Raw genomic sequence first — 15845 nt, forward strand, 5'->3', positions numbered from 1 at the left:
ATCTGTTCACCCATAGTATCATGTAGTCGCCCTGTTGTACTCTTTCTCACCACACTCGTCCATTCTTTACGCTCCAAATCTGAACATGCCGCATTTACAATATCTATTCCTGTTCTGCTTCGTAGCCAGTCTACATGACCAAACACAAGCTCAGCAACAGCGATTCAACAAACTTTGCCCGATCCGATGTTCCTGGCGTTCTCCTGGGCTCGTTGATAAGTGTGGTTGCATCGGTGTCTGCGTCTGCTTCTTGTGACGTGCACACAGCCTGGCTAGATGCCGAGGGTCGTGCTTCTTAAAAGTTAGTTGTGTAGTGGTTGTATCATAGGGAGAGCACAGGCCCTCATACCAGAGTTTGGAATTGCAAGAGGCGGTGTCATAGCGAGACGGCAGTGGATCTGGTCTAAGCAGGCAGAACGGAAAGGCTGCAACTGATGTCTGACACCTTAAACACGATAGCGATAAATGTTAATTTTACCGGCGACGAAAGTCGCGAAGTTTGAGGATGTTCGGCCTTCTAATCCGGCTGGGAATGCGAAATACGAGCCGGAATGACCGTGGCCAAGCAAGAGGCGCACGCTCAGCGCGTGGCTTGGGAGGAGTCAGTTGTCAGCAGGTCAAGACATGACTTGGCTAATGATCCGAAACGTAGCGAACAGATTCATTTCCATGTTATTTGGTGAACGAGTCGCTAGTTCTCATCATTCCACGTGCGCTACTTCCCTTCTCATTTACCGTACAGACTGCGCTTTCTTACGACGTGCGTGATGATTGCCTCCAGTTGGGTAGGATACGTGTGACGCTGTTCCACAAAGGCGTCAACCTTGGCCTGATGGTACACTTCTGGCGGTGATGCGATGCATGCATCCAGTCCTCCAAAGTCTAACGACCTTGAGCGCGCCAAGGATACTCCCACTGTTCTGTCGTGGCAGGCAGTTGGCTGAAGGCGACTGAATGTGCGTTGTCATGTACCAGTGATTGAATACATCTGCTCATGCTCTTGCCTTCGCATTTCCTTAATCTTCCAGCAGATCCAGCCAAAGCACTTTCTGCTCTTTAAAAGTCTCATCCTCGATAACACCGCGGAACGCGACCTCGGCCTCCAACATTCCTGCTTCGACGTTTCTCTCTCCCATCTCTTCGTCGTCACTACCACAGCTATCGTTGCGCTTCTCTAATGCGTCAAGCATAGCCTCGCCCTTGGTCTCAAGCTCTTCAATGCGCTCATTAGCCAACGCCAGTGCTTCTCTCAGCGTAGACTCGGTGTCTGCTGCGGCTTGTGTAGTGGCCGAGGTGCCCTGAGACGTGTACCTATGCAGCGTGGCCTTCAAGCTCAGATTGCGCTGCTGCACCTTGTCTTTGGCACGGTCGCTCTTCTTAAGACGGGCGATGGTACGCATGGCATCGTTGAGCTGGTCGACAAGCTTGTCGTGCGCGGAGACGAGTACCTGGAAGCGCGAGTAGAGTTGCCCGCCAGCTGTCCTATCCTCTTCATGGCGGAATCGGAGATTGGCGCTTTCCTGCTCGATCTGAGATATAACGCAAGTTTGGTGCTCAAGGTCCTGGTGGGCTGCCTTGAGGTCCTGTTCTTGCTCCAGAGCGAGCGAGCGCCAGTTGTCTCGATCACGACGGAGGCGAACTGTAAGTGACTGCGCCCAGGATAGTTCACTTAATAGACCCTGCTTCGATCTCGACGTTGTCTGTGGTGACTTTGGCGATGGAAGGGCGTGTTCGTGGTTGGCGCTAAAGCTTCCCTCACTTGGTACGCGAAATTCCAGCGTCAATGGGCTCGTAGGCGCGGAGGCATGTCGCGTGAACGATCTGAAGATTCGCGACTTTGGGTTTGCGGTGACGATATGCGCTTCAGATACAGCGGCTGGCATTTTTGGCGTTGTAGCTGCTGGTGTTCGGGTACCAAGGGGATGTGACGAGGGTTGCATATAATGGTGGAACTACAAAGAAAGTGAGACAAAGAGATGGTCTCAGGTGTGGACGTTAACATGTACAGCCAGCAAACGGGTGTGCTGTTTGAATGTGGGGTTCAACCCTGGGTGACTGTCGCTGCAGGTCGCGTGTTGTACGGCGCGTGTCCACGTGCGAGCGCGACCGGATTGCCCGCTGCTTCCGCATTCGCCTCGGGCATGTACAGTACAAAGCTACGGATGCGCAAATGAAAATGGAAAGATCACCCGAGGGACGTATGAAGACGTGGTGGTAATATGATGGAACTCAGATTACACGAATTATAGAAGACACGATGACGAAGATGCTGTTACTTACCAGGCGCTCTGATGCGACAAATACAAAAAAATGTATGCAACATCTCACAGAGCTACTGCTGCCGCAAAAATGCCCACAGCACCCATCATCGCCATCGCAGTCGGGATAGATCCAGCAGGTGCCAAGCCAGTACTCGGCGTTGAAGCGGCACCAGATTGAGACCTCGAAGGCGATGTCGCTCCTGTTCCTGATGCCGAGCCAGTAGGTGATGGCCCTCCAGTCGCTGAGGCTGATCCTGGAGAAGACGCACCAGTTGCGGTGACTAATGCAACCACCTGGTACGCCTCCATCTCCTGTATCTCGCTCTGCGACAAGACGCTCGTGGACGCGACCTGGTCGGCCTGGTCCGGGACGTATCCGCTCTGGGTGACGTCGCAGGTCAAGTCTGCCGTTGACATTGCGCCCTGCCAGCTGCAGGCCATATCCATTGTCCACGCGCCTGGAGTCGGGTCCGTGAGGTGCATCTCGTACGTCTCAGGGCCTTGTAGGATGGTATACGGCTCGCAGAAGGAGTAGTCGTCGTTGGAATCATCGTTCTGGCGGCGCATGCGAGGTGCGGGTGTAGGTGAGGGAGTCTCGGAGGGGTCGTCTGGGGTTGGTACTGGCGGTGTTAGTGCAATCTCTCGCGACAGGTGCATGACGTACGGAGATCAGACGGCACGACTGACACGCCGACTCCATCTGAGGGACAGCTGTTCTCGTAGGTCGTTGCGCTCGCATCTGAACCGAGCACGGTTAGGGTGCTGTCGAGTTGGAAGAAGTTGAGGATCGTCGCGGACTCTTGCGCAATGGCAGCGCCGGCGAGGAGCGGGATGTAGCTGGAGGGACGCATGTTGGATGACTGGCGCCGGCTGATGGAGAGGCATCGCTGTCACAGCGGATTGGGCCTGAAGTTATACATTTCCTACCTGTCGAAATCAATACTTCATGGTGTTACCGACGCCACCATGCCTTGCAATGTTAGGCGACGAATCGCGGGCGCGGTGTGCCTGGCGTTGGTGATGATGCATCAGCAAATACGAGAGGCGGCGAGACGCGCTGCCTGAATTTGTTGCTTCCTAAGCTCAGGGGCGCGCGTGGCTGAACTGTGATCGACTCATACTGACAAAGATGTTACGGTAGCATGGTGGCACTCTATCCGAGGAAAGACCAAACCCAGCCCTGAAGGTGTCTACATCGCTCCAGAATGTTGTTTGTTTCTTTTCTCAGCCAATGTAGACTTTAGCGTAGCCGGCTGGTTTCTTTTTGGCATGAGGCGGTGGGGACAAAGGGGTGGTGATGGAGGGTGCGAGGTTGAGGTCGTGACACGCATCGACCCGACTTCAACGCACCACATTCGTGTCACAACATGTGGGCAAAAAGAAGCCCACGCCCGTGATAGGTGTCTGCATCATTGGGCAAAAAGAAAGAACACTTTTGCACAATGGCAAAAAGAGACATTCCGACACCGGGAATCGAACCCGGGCCTTGCCGGCACTGCGCTGCAACAGCGAGCTTACTCTGCGATGAGAGCGGCAAATCCTAGCCACTAGACCATATCGGAAATTGATGAAAGAAAGAGATAATCAAGCATATATAACTTCAACAAAACTTTTCCGACGAAAATTGAGGGGGTTGAAGTTTGCCGGACACGAAAACTTTGCAGACCGACACGAGCTAGACAGCCAGTCATCCATCGTTGAGTCATCATCGTATGGGCTAGAGAAAAACTGGTCATCATTCATTACGTCGTTATCAAGCAGCAGCGCAGTGGACAGCCCAAAAACGCCCAAGTAGGCTGAAGGTCAACAGCGTCGACGACAATCCCAAAGCAACCCGAACCCACACATTGACAATCTGGACACGAAAGAAACATCCCATCATCCCATCACCGGTGTATCCGCTCTCTCCGGCAATGACTGCGCGATGGGCGCCAGTCCTAGCAGCTTCATGCCATTCTCCAACACGACTGCAGTCGCTTCATAGAGCGCCGCCAGACCGGGGGTGACCTTCTCATCCTCATCGCCCTCAGCACCCTCTGGAAGACACTCAGCAAGCTGCTCAGTCACACTGGTGAGATACGTAACAACACCAGCCGGCTCGAGCGAATGGTAGGTCGCATTCACGACCTCCGGGTACTGGGCCAGAATGCGCAGAAGATTGGCCGGGTCTTCTTCAGCCAACACTTCGTAATCTTCATCTGAGAGTCCAGCTGCGGCGTCAGCACCTTTGAGCAATTGGCGGACTTTAGCCAGCCAGTACTGCAGATCCGGGCCTGACCCAAGCTTGAAGGAAGCCATCGCAGCAGTGTCGAATGCATGTGTTGTGGTCAGGCGAGTCGAGAGCTCTTGCACGAGAAGTGATGATGTCGCGAGTCCTTCCCTAACATCATCCAACCCACCTACCACTTCGAGCTTCTCGGCATCGGCTTCCGACAACGCAGTCATCGCTTCCTCACATGCGTCCAGTATACCCTGCGGCTTGTACCCTTTACCAAGCGTCGCCGCCATTTTCGATACCTCGCTGAACTTGACATGCTGGAGCTTGTTGGCGAGCTCCTTCATGTCCATCGCTTCCAAGACCTTAATGAGCTGAGTAAAGTGGACGCTGTTGTCGCTGGCAACCACGTATACCATCTTGTCGAAAGAATACTTCCTCGAACGCTCCAACACCGCGGCGAGGTCTCGGAGGAGGTATGTACTGCTACCGGAGCGGTCGCGGATGATGGCCGTACCAGCCTTCGCACCTATGTTCTGCATGTGAATGATCTGAGATCCCCCGCTCTCCTCCGAGATACCCTTCTCCTTCAGCATCTGTTCGATTTCCACCATAGTCTCAGGCTTAATCTGCGACTCGCCAGAGTACTCGTCGAAGCGAACACCAAGTCGCTCGTAGAACTTGGTGTAGTTGTCGATATTGACATCTCGCACGCGCTTCCAAAAGGCGACAAGCTCCTCATCACCCTCTTCCAGCTTCTTGAAAGCCTCATTGCGTTCTGCGAAGATGCCCTTGCTTTCGATCTCTGCCTGCGCTTCGCCTTTATCTTCGCCTTCCTTCGCCACTTCGTCACGCGCCGCCTTGCTCGCCGCTTGTTCCGGCTTGAAGTCTTCTTCGATCTTATGGTAGACCTCCAGGAGGTGTCCGACGGGGTCGGCCTCATACGCTTCTTCCGAGCCGTACTTCGACCACCCAACGAACAACAACGCGATCGGCTTGCCCCAGTCACCGAGGTAGTTGATCCGCGTCACGTCCCATCCCATCGATTCGTATAATCGGCCGATGCATGCGCCGACGATCGTGCTTCGCAAGTGCTTTCCTTGAAACTCGCTGGTGATGTTCGGGGATGAGAGTTCGACGACGAGCTTCTTGGTCGCGTCATTTGGGACGGCGGGAAGTGTGATAGAGCCATAGGAACTCTTTCGAGTCGAGGTGTATGGCAAAAGAAGACGTGGCACGGACGTGACCTTGAGAAAGACACGAAAGTGAACGCCATCCACAAAGGGTAGGATAAAGAGTGGGTCGTCTTTCGGAAACTACAATCTTTAGCAAGTTGGTCTCGTCTACGTTCCGCAGTCTAAGGGTATGACATAACGTACCTTTTGCATCAGCTCAGCAGCCACTTCACCAGCCTTCATCCCTGGTCGCAGCTTCGGAAGGACCACGGCCAGATCCCCGCTGGAAATGTCGTTCGGCCACAGTATGCACTTGAATGTATGCCCCATATCGCAGTCCAATATACCCACCAAGATTGTCGCCAGATGTACGCGACACAAGTCCAGTGGGTTACCTTCTGCTCTCGCCGCCGGCACTTCTGGCAGAGGACTGTCCAAGCCTATAGAAGCCATGCACCCCTCGAGCACTTCCATGATTTTCCCTTTGATGTTATGAGTTGGCACGACTTTTTCTTACCCACCGCGTCGCAAGGCTATGAGTGTTTCTGGTTTTCAGTTCGCGATCTAGCAGCCGTGGGATGGGCACAGTCTCCAGGTTCGTGTCAAAACGACCTCGGGAGCGTTGAATCTGCGACGACTTCACGGTGTTTGGAAACGTCGAAGTACAGTATTCTCACCGAGTGTATATACGCATTCTTCATAGCCTCGTCGTAAGGAGACGGCAATCTTAGTGACGAGGCAGTGTTGTCGTGGTCTGTCGCAATTGGCCCACAGCTCCTGCAGGCGCGCTTATGGCGATCAATGAGAGCTTCAGATACATGCAGGCTGTAGGCAACCAACGAACTCCCCGCAATCCGACGGGTACTACGGTAGTCGCAAATGACGCTTTGCCGACTGCACGGTTGACGTAGCTTTCGAAAGCCCATGTTTTCTCATGATGCACATGCCCTGCTTCATGCGAGATTTAGTCTCACAGCCTCAATGCATAACGATTCTATCCTGAACCTCGCCTGCGGAGTCACATCAAATTGTTGGTTTACAAAGCGCGATCGTTTCAACCGATTTCAATTGTCAATTATTAGCGGACAAGGCTACCAAAATTACGGCACGATATCACCTCTTACCTAGGTACGCTAGAACCTTCGGGCGGTAGCGGTCATTGCAGGTAGGGTGGTCTTTTCAATTCTTTTTTGTACAAAGTCGTTCCTTCTCGCGTAATGTACATTGCAGCATGTTTCAGCTCTACGTCACATATCCCACGCTGTAGCCTTGAGAGGGAATAAATGTGTCAAACAGCTGGTGGTACAAGCTCAATATCGTCTGGAAGTGTCATTACGCGTTCGCTTCAGTCAAATCTTTCCTTGTTACTAACCTGCATCGCCAAACCCATCATGGCCATTTCTTCTACCCATCTTTCTCAAAACAAGGCGATGGAGACGATCCAGATTGCTCAACAGGTAGGTTAAGACCGAAAGCGCAAGACACATCACAGTCAACGAGATTGCAAACGTTCTAGGCGTGCGATCGAAGTGAAAGATATCTCGGTCAGCCCCGAAGTATTGCAGAACAAGAACGAGAGGTGTTGTGATGCCAAAGAGCTTGTCACGTTAGCGGGAATAGCCTTTCTCGGAAGACTTGGATCATCTACTAACCAGAACGTTCACGCGTGTACCTCGACTTGTCTCCCTGGCAGCTTCGGTAGTCTGCTTAGCAGCTTCAGTACTCCTTCGGTTCAGTGTATGTATCTTGTGACTAATTTCGTTGGTCTGGCGATTCAGCTCATGCGCACGGTCGGCGCGACGCTGGCTCTGCCAACTCAGGTGATAGTTTACACGCTCTTGATGCATCGACAGCTGAGTCTACTGTTAGAAGATAAAAATCTAGTATAACAGAAGACGTACTATGACTTGCGACTCTTGGCAAATTTTATCCAGCAGCTTCAATTTGTACTGCAAATTGTCTAGTGACTTGAACGCAGCCTTCAAGTTTCGGATGGCTGACAGAGAAACGGAGTCCCTAAGTTCAAAGAAGTAGCGATAATCTCCACCGGAGGCAGTGAATATTGTCCACACGCGTAGGGTCCTTTGAATGGTCCTGTGCAGCTTACCCAGAATGTGCATGGTCGTGGCCGTTTCGTTAAACAGTTGATCGATGATAGTTTGGTCACCCGACTTGTGCTTGATCAGGAGTTCACGGACCCGTTTGTCTTCCTAGATTGCATCAGCCATGATCAATGTTTGACTTTCGCATACACCCACCCAAGCCTCAACGCCTTTCTCGAAAAATTGAACGAGCACCTCCCACTCTTCCAGAATGCGGAGTACACGAAGCTCGGTAATGCGCAACCAGTAGCATCGCGGATCCCAAATAGGCGCGTTTGCATCTTGGACTGAATATTTTCGGGTTTCTCCGTCAACAGCAAAGTAATCCTCTTCCATCTCTTCAGGTTCGTCTTCCTGTTCCTCATCTTCTTCTTCATCGTCTTCATCTTCTTTCATCCTTGGTTCTAAAGGCGCATTCACAAATGCCCAGCCAACCCATTTGTAGTTGTCCCAGCCACAAATCACAATAGAGGTATGTGCCTCACGGATTACAAGTCGTCGTAAAGTCTGCTGGCCACGAATATGAGGGCGCTGGTGCTGAAGATAGGAAACGTCCAGCAAGTCTACCATATCTTCGGTGTGGTGTAGCCGATCAGTAGCGCTCGCCGTTACAGGACCTTCTCGCAACGTTAGGAAGGGGAGGTGCAGCTCCAAACTGAAGACATGAAGTGGCTATGCGTAGCATTGCCATTAGTGAAACTCATTGGTTTATTTGTGATTACTTACCCACATGTGCACGCGCATTGATGTCTCGAATTCGACATGTTTAGCGATGGCATCGCGCAGAGGGTTCATCTGATGCTGGTGCACTGTATCCACGAGTGCAAGGATGTATTCCGGGCTCAGCTGATTGATGTAACTGGCGTATGATCAGCATCAATAACATCTTTGGAAGAAGGTTCGACGCCGCAAGATCTATAATGTAGCCTTTCTTTCGTTGTATTGTGACTTGACTAGAGATATTGGCGCAGCGACACACCGAACTAACGGCTTTTGGGTAAATCGAGGTTGAAGATAGCCCTCATCTTAGCTGGGTCGCTAAGACACATCGCGGTTCGGGAACGGGAAGTGGACCAAAATTAACGTACATCAATCGCCGATCTGCGTCAGGCGCACCGCTATTATCGCCGGTCGAACACCCAAAACGCTGCCTTCATTAGCTAAGCCAGCATGGGCTTTGGTAAGATACCTACGTCGACGAGCAACAAATCCCTCAACGCCTCTGGTGCCAGCCATTCTTGCTCATAGTCGCGACGCTTTCCAGTATTATATGCACGATCATCTAACCTCGCTCGCGCCGGTTGTAAGCTAGTCTGAGAGTCCGAGTACAGGAATCTTTGCAAAGCGTCTTCCTTCCACGACGGAATAGTACTTTCGACATCCTCGAGAAAGTAATCCAGCGTCCCTCGCTTATAATCCGGAATGCTTTTTATGATCAAGACAAGCGGAAGGTCCTCCAGTGGTCGGTACGTCGAGAGTATTGGGTTCCATAGTCTCGTAGGGACTCCTTTTCGTAGGGAACTTCTTAGCCTTTGCATCTAGTCCTTGGCATACAGGAAATCGGTAGTACAGCCTAAAAGGCGATGGTAGCTGCAGTGGGGGGATGATGATTGGTCAAGCTCGAACGAGGCCGGGTCATGCTCCCGATAACCCTAGATGGACGCGAGTGCAGCGTGTTCCCCTGTGACTTCACTATGTGTTAGACGAAGCTACTCACGCTTCACCCAATGCGAGTAAAATTCAAAGAAAACTGAGTCAAGATCAGATGGTGGAAAGAGGGAGGTAAAATGCGGTCCTAATGCAAAACGTCGGTTCTTTCAGGTCTCTATAATCAAGTTCATGCGTCTTGCGAAGCCCAACGAACGACCCACCTGGCCGACAGCCCTATCTATCGCACAGTCTTTCAATCGTACAACTGGTTGACTGGCAATTGCGCGACACGTTTTCACCTCTGAATCGTCACGGAAAAGGTCACGAAGGCCATTGAGGGCGTTGTATCATCCAGGCCTTGCATGAATGAGGCTGTGTTGGACCTGCCCTGTCGGGCAGGCCGGTTGTCTCGATCATGGATGATTGCACAATGCACACTGTTTTCCATTGTCAACTCGTTCATTCGGTCAAGCGGCTGTGAAAAGATTGATTTACCATAGATTTTAAGACATTCGAAGCCACCTGGGCAGACAGGTATTTAACAGCAGGCAGATGTCTGCCTGCATCGGGCCTCCATGCATAGATACGAGCCAGCGCACTAGAAGCGCCACATAGTACTAATCTCAAAAGTAAAATAGCCAACATGAAAGGTTTTGTGCGCTTGGTAGGAAGTGTGCGGTGCGTGGGTCAACCGAGGTCTAACGTTCTTGGGGAACCTCAATTTGGGGTTCGATTTGAATGCATGACGAAAGATTGAAGGAACCTGGAGAGACCTTTTTCGCGATCTGAGCTAAGAATTTGCCTCCCCGATGAGCCTCACACTGGTTGCACGACTTTAGCGTCTAGGGCCATATTATGGTCTGGTCCATTGCTTGATAGCCACGTCGAAGCGATTTCGGGTTTATTCCACGTGCGCTACGAATGCGTTCCGGCTGCTCTTCACCGGTATTGACTTGTGATGAGGCTGACAAGCGTCTGCGATTTGATGGCTGTCTGCTGGACTGAAGGCTCCGGGACAGGAGTGAGCTAGAAGGACCTAGAGAATGGTGGCGGTCATGGGATCAAATGATATTTGATCGGTGAATGTGGAGAGCGCACCACCTACCAGATACAACTTAGTTTCTCTTTCGACTACCCACAAAGAAGGACTTGTGGTGATACGGAACCCAGGGCGGACTTAAACCAAACTAGAGTGAAGAAGACATGTACGTTTTGCGAGCTTAATATTATCACTTCGTACCATTGTACGGCGGATGTAACCACGTTTTAGACTGTCCAGCGTCCCATTAACGATTGGCTTCTCGCGTCCACGCACGACCCAATCGAGTGAACGTGACATCATGCGGCGACTGATAAGCTCTTTGTCAGGAAGACGGGTTGTCTTCAGTGGGTCATGATGTTCCCACAATCGGTGGTTGCCAAAGTGAGCGAGGAAAGGATCAAAGACTCTTGTCGTTCCAAGGAAGCAGTCAAAACGCTCGTCTAACGGCCGAGGACTATACCAAGAAAGAAAATCTGCACCATGTTTTCAAACTACCTTCGATGTTCCCAGCAAGGCTTCGTCGCGCGCGTTGGGTATGCCATCATCTCAGCTGTATCTTCGTGGTACAGCAATTGCCACAACGTCCATATCCACAGGTAGAACAGGCTTGGTTCTGATACGGTATGTTTGGTCGGCCACAATAGCAGCATTGCCAAACATATGTGTATCGTTTTTTGGCCTGACCACGTAAGTCAGTGCGACTATGATCCGCTTCCGCAAGAAGCCTTCCTTGCCGCTTACGAGTGTTTGTATAGGTATATGTTCGCATCGGCTTTGCATTGCCCATCCCAACATTGCCCTAGGTACCATTTCGGACACATGTTCGTCGGCGCGATCAATGTCGGTTCGTCTTCGACCGGTTCGGTATCGATGTAGAGCGCGGTGTAAATGGGCTGAATAGCCCTGCGTAGCACGAGCCGTGCAATGCTGTTGTTTCGTAAAGACAGTGCGCAGCCAGCCACGAGCTTCTCTCGTGTCCATAGGTTATGGATTGGACGCCAACGGTCAACATCAGCCTCGGCTCGGCGGTGCGGGGCTATCCGTAGGGACGCGATCGTTCCTGTGGGTTTCTGTGGGCGTTGCTGTGCCTGGCATCAACACAATGACTGCGGCTGTTTTGTGCTAGTCAGCATCATCCATTGGGTCACTGCTGTGGTTTGAAAGAGACGCGAAAGGGATCGTAACATGGCTGGAGTTGCAGGACTCGGGGAATTGAGATAGAACGGCGTAGAGACAACGGGGGCGCAAGAATGAACTCGGTGGGGGAATGAGAGGGTCCATTTTTTTTCCAAAATGAGACCGTGCGCGGATGCGCAAAACGTACTTACGTCGATGGTGTTACAAGGACTATTGAGAGGGATGGACAGCAACTCTACAGTTGAGTCCATCATCCTGAACTTATGCGTTTTTTGATAGCAACCAACGCCGCACCGCTTAAGTGCGTTGCTTACATACGCGAAAGCCTGCAATGGGCGCTCAACACGTCCACCTTCGTCGCCAGACAGTTCGTCGTACATCCATAGAACGGATAGCTACGCATGCAGGTTTTTTTATGATCATGATCGATGCAACGAAAACAAATTCCACCGTGGACCACGGCTTTCCTGCTCTACGCGTCATCTGCGGCAAGCCCATCCATCCAACGATTGCATGGCCACGGCTGCTCCGCGAGCTGTGCCAGCAGAGATATTACACAGAAATTCATTGATTGTCAATGTATGGTGATCCAGAGATAACGCGACTGCTGCATACGATCACAGCATGAAAGCGCTTACAGCATGAGGCAGTAGGTAGCTTGGAGAACAGGTCAGGCGGACCAGAACCGATGTGAGATTACGATCTGTTGTTTCTCAAAATCTTCAGACTAACACACGATCTTCTGGACTAGGAGAATGGTGGTGTATGAGCTGTATGCAGGTGGCGTTGACTTACCTCTTAGCACATGCTATTGATCGCGAGAGCGGAGCGCCATCGATTGAATTTGCAGCGAAAGCAGCGGCACCATCACTACTGCACGGTGCATGGATATGTTCTTGGTAAGTATGACGGTAAGTGTCGACGAGCATCTACTTGTCCGTGAGCTTGAGACTGGCGGTGTGCACAACGACAACGGCAACGCAGTGCATGAGACAGGGATATCAACCGCGCCGATATCGCCCGAATGTGTTCGTTGGCAGAAACGTGAATTAAAGAAGACAAATCAGATCATCCGAGACTTCAAGCAAAAACGAAAGGAGCGCCAGGAACTTTTGATATGTTCTCATTATGCGCCGAAACGGTACCGCAAACCTCATTACTGGACTGCTCCCTAGATATCGAATAGTCTTCTTGAGATCCGTAACACAGATCTAGTTCAACTTTGTGGGAGCACGACACCACTGATGAGCATGAGGATGACCAGATTACGCCAGCGCCTGTTAGCCCAATCATTCCAAACATCCGATAGTTGCGGCATAGAATAGCGGAAGGTCTTGCCTAAGCGCTGTAAGAGCTGTTGCAATGTTTCTGATGATAAGAGAGCTCATATCAAGCGTTGATCACTCGCGATGTATCTGCTATTAGAATATGGGATGTCTATCGCATTAGTCGTATTGTAGAGCGCAGCCGTACTCCTCAACTCTCAGCTGTGTCTTCCTAGCGCAGTATTTGTTATCGTGCGATTGATCCTCCAATATACGGAGTGACAGCTGACCCAGCAGCATGTTCGCACGGCAGTATCATGCATGCGGATAAGAAGTAACGAACAGTAAGTTATAACGGATCGTGCATCACAGACCTTACAGATCGCCAGAATCAAACTATACAGTATTCGGTTCTTATTATAATATTGAGGGTAGCTTAAGTTAGGTTATCAACGTTGTTCTTTTATATACAGTTACCTAACCGCGTTTTCTTGCCCTACTCTTTATTAATGCTTTACTATAATCAACACTATTCTAAGCTACTCTAGTCTAGAACACATTAAACATTTTGCATTGCAGGAAGGTGATCTATATATTGTAATACAACAACACTGTACTACGTACATGTCTGCTCTCTCTCTACTACTAGTAGCAGTTTCTGTTTTTTTAGCTAATCTAGTACCATGTAGTATATTGCTATAGGCTAGAATATCGAACAATCTATACCTAAGTAAAGTAGCATAGTTCAACGGAAGAAATGCGACAACATTTCTTATTATTAGAGTTTCTTCGATATACCTCGCTTGGGTAAACGTTGTTAGAGAACGTTTAAAGCCTGTAGACATATACCTGCTAAGTTATGTAATACAGACTGCTTAGTACATGTACCAAATTCTAATATTTGGCGGATGAAGCATAGCAGTAAGGTTATAAATAACCTTCTTTAAGATACTTAGGTAACTGCTATTCATGGAAGACGCAGTGCTCTGTCGTTCACAGCAGGAACTCAGATAGAACCTGTATGCTAATAGTATTTATGAAATCCAGATGATGGTTGTAACCCTGCAACTGAGGACACCCTTTGACAGTTCCCGGCAGCGGTTGTGTCACCTACAAAACTCGCAAGTAAACGAGATTCGTACGCTATTTACACCGTCGAAATGTTCGGGTTTCAGTGATACGCACGGCAGCAAGCAACTGCGTCGTGCTCGCGACTCAGCATCAGCACATCCGACAGAGCAACGCAAGACAGCAACGATGAGAGCCCGGATGATAATAGTGATTCGGGAATGTATCTGAAATCTAGGCGCCTGGGCTACCTAGGTAGTCTCAAGCATCCCTGGGGCAGCAGGCGTAAGCCGCATTGTCACCCAACATGTTGTATCCATCGCATTCTCACGCGTCGCAAACCTACATGCTCATGGTTCAGAGCGACCTCGGAAATCTCTTGCCTGATACATTCGACCTCGTTGAGCATTAGTTGCCGTCGACCTCAAGCATCCCGAAGTCTTGCCACTCCAAGTGGTACACTCGACCAGAAAATCAATGACAGGGTTCAGGACGCACACTATAAGTCCATGAAATCGCGACATTGGATCTTGTGAAGTATATTGGTGTTCGAATTTATTATAGGAAGTCTGAAGCTTTGCGTCAACCAGCGGAATGCGGCCTCACAGGTGCCACAAGAGCACCCAAGGTAGACATGTACCGCGGTGGACACGACACTGAAAACCGCGCACGTAATCGTTATCTCGTCTGCACTTTGGTAACATTACAATTCCCACAACGACCATGCTGACATGACGGGCATGAAGCGCATCTGTATGGTATAGACGGAGACCCACAGTGGCAGCATTGCCATACATAGGTATGTTTCCTCTTTAGCTGGCGTGGTAAGTATGTCTCCAAGGTTTGTAAAGGTCAGCACCAGTGACTCACTGTAGGTACGTCAATGCGACCGGGCGACTCCGATTCATCATGGAAGGTCCATGACGGACGTGGAGACAGAGGAATCTCACACCGTATGAGAATTCCGAGATACCAGACATCGCGATTCTTCAGACCAGTATAAAAGCTAAGACCGGGTTTGCTGGAGTGACGACACGTATGTGAACCACCAGCACGCATGAGACAATTACAGTGTAAGGCTACACCTCGACAATGCGTCTGATCGCCACCTCCTTGCACATTACTCTGATTATCGCTCATCTCGTGTCTTCGCGATGGATTGACGGAGTTAGGCGCATGGAAATACGCTTTATCGTGTGCGGCCGAACTCGGGTGCGCGCGAACCGTTGAGGTTACTGGACAGGTGTGCACAAGCGCGTCGCAAAGGATAGAGGTATGTGTCTTGTCTACACATCGATTAGCTAAGGCTTTCCAGTTATCAGTGCTCCATGAGAGCTGCTGTCGCGCTGCCTCTGTCCGACGCTGATGCAGACATCACTAAGGCGACTCGATAGCCTTATGTGCGCAGGCTGGAACTCAGGCCCTTGAGAACTATTGTAGAGCAGTGAGAGCAGTTGTGTTGCATGGTTCACGGTAGGAAGTTTGATGACAGTGGCTACATGACTGGTGGAAGCAGTGGAAGAGTCGAGCCTTACCTGTTCGATTAGCGTTGCTGAAGTCCCTTCCCAATGTGTGGACCCTGCCCAGGTGGAGTGCCCCGCAACAGAAGTTCCTCTAAACTACGGGAAGATAAAGAAAATCTGGAACGCTTCGACACGGCAGGTTATAACTACTTCTACCTTATGTCTTCAATTATACGTCCACTCCGGCTTTCCGAAATATCCTCCTGTGCGGCGGACCGGCAAATCGTCGTCAGGAACGCATGTCGGTTGTTTGTTTAAACTGTACTTAGGTACACCGCCCTGGTGGTCTGCGAATAACTTAGCTTTGATCAAGACACGGGAGAATCAAGCCGTATTGGTATAGAGAATTACTTCGGCTACCTAGGTACCGTATCACTAGGTATAAAGTCACCAATGTGCGTTGGTCA

The 15845-nt window shown here is 50.6% G+C and overlaps 4 protein-coding genes and 1 non-coding gene across 5 annotated transcripts; all 5 read right to left on the reverse strand.

Annotated features, from left to right (window-relative positions):
- Positions 1-1016: 1016 nt before the first annotated feature.
- J4E79_006212 (uncharacterized protein) lies at positions 1017-1883 on the reverse strand (the record flags this gene model as incomplete). Its single annotated transcript, XM_049355084.1, has 1 exon — positions 1017-1883. One exon carries the CDS (start codon positions 1881-1883, stop codon positions 1017-1019), a length of 867 nt encoding a protein of 288 aa, XP_049210480.1.
- Positions 1884-2324: 441 nt separating this feature from the next.
- Positions 2325-3112, reverse strand: J4E79_006213 (uncharacterized protein; the record flags this gene model as incomplete). The annotated part of the gene is made up of 2 exons (XM_049355085.1): positions 2325-2881; positions 2926-3112. 2 exons carry the CDS (start codon positions 3110-3112, stop codon positions 2325-2327), a joined length of 744 nt encoding a protein of 247 aa, XP_049210481.1.
- Positions 3113-3719: 607 nt separating this feature from the next.
- Positions 3720-3823, reverse strand: J4E79_006214. Its single transcript has one exon. It is a non-coding gene; the product is annotated as a tRNA-Glu (tRNA).
- A 316-nt stretch (positions 3824-4139) lies between these two features.
- J4E79_006215 (uncharacterized protein) lies at positions 4140-5894 on the reverse strand (the record flags this gene model as incomplete). Its single annotated transcript, XM_049355086.1, has 2 exons — positions 4140-5792; positions 5856-5894. 2 exons carry the CDS (start codon positions 5892-5894, stop codon positions 4140-4142), a joined length of 1692 nt encoding a protein of 563 aa, XP_049210482.1.
- A 1637-nt stretch (positions 5895-7531) lies between these two features.
- J4E79_006216 (uncharacterized protein) lies at positions 7532-8149 on the reverse strand (the record flags this gene model as incomplete). Its single annotated transcript, XM_049355087.1, has 2 exons — positions 7532-7861; positions 7910-8149. The coding sequence occupies 2 exons, from the start codon at positions 8147-8149 to the stop codon at positions 7532-7534; spliced, it is 570 nt and encodes a 189-aa protein (XP_049210483.1).
- Between the last annotated feature and the right edge of the window lie 7696 nt (positions 8150-15845).

Source organism: Alternaria viburni (genome assembly GCF_023758015.1).
Source record: "Alternaria viburni strain BMP 2772 chromosome Unknown scaffold_12, whole genome shotgun sequence".
NCBI lineage: Eukaryota > Fungi > Ascomycota > Dothideomycetes > Pleosporales > Pleosporaceae > Alternaria > Alternaria viburni.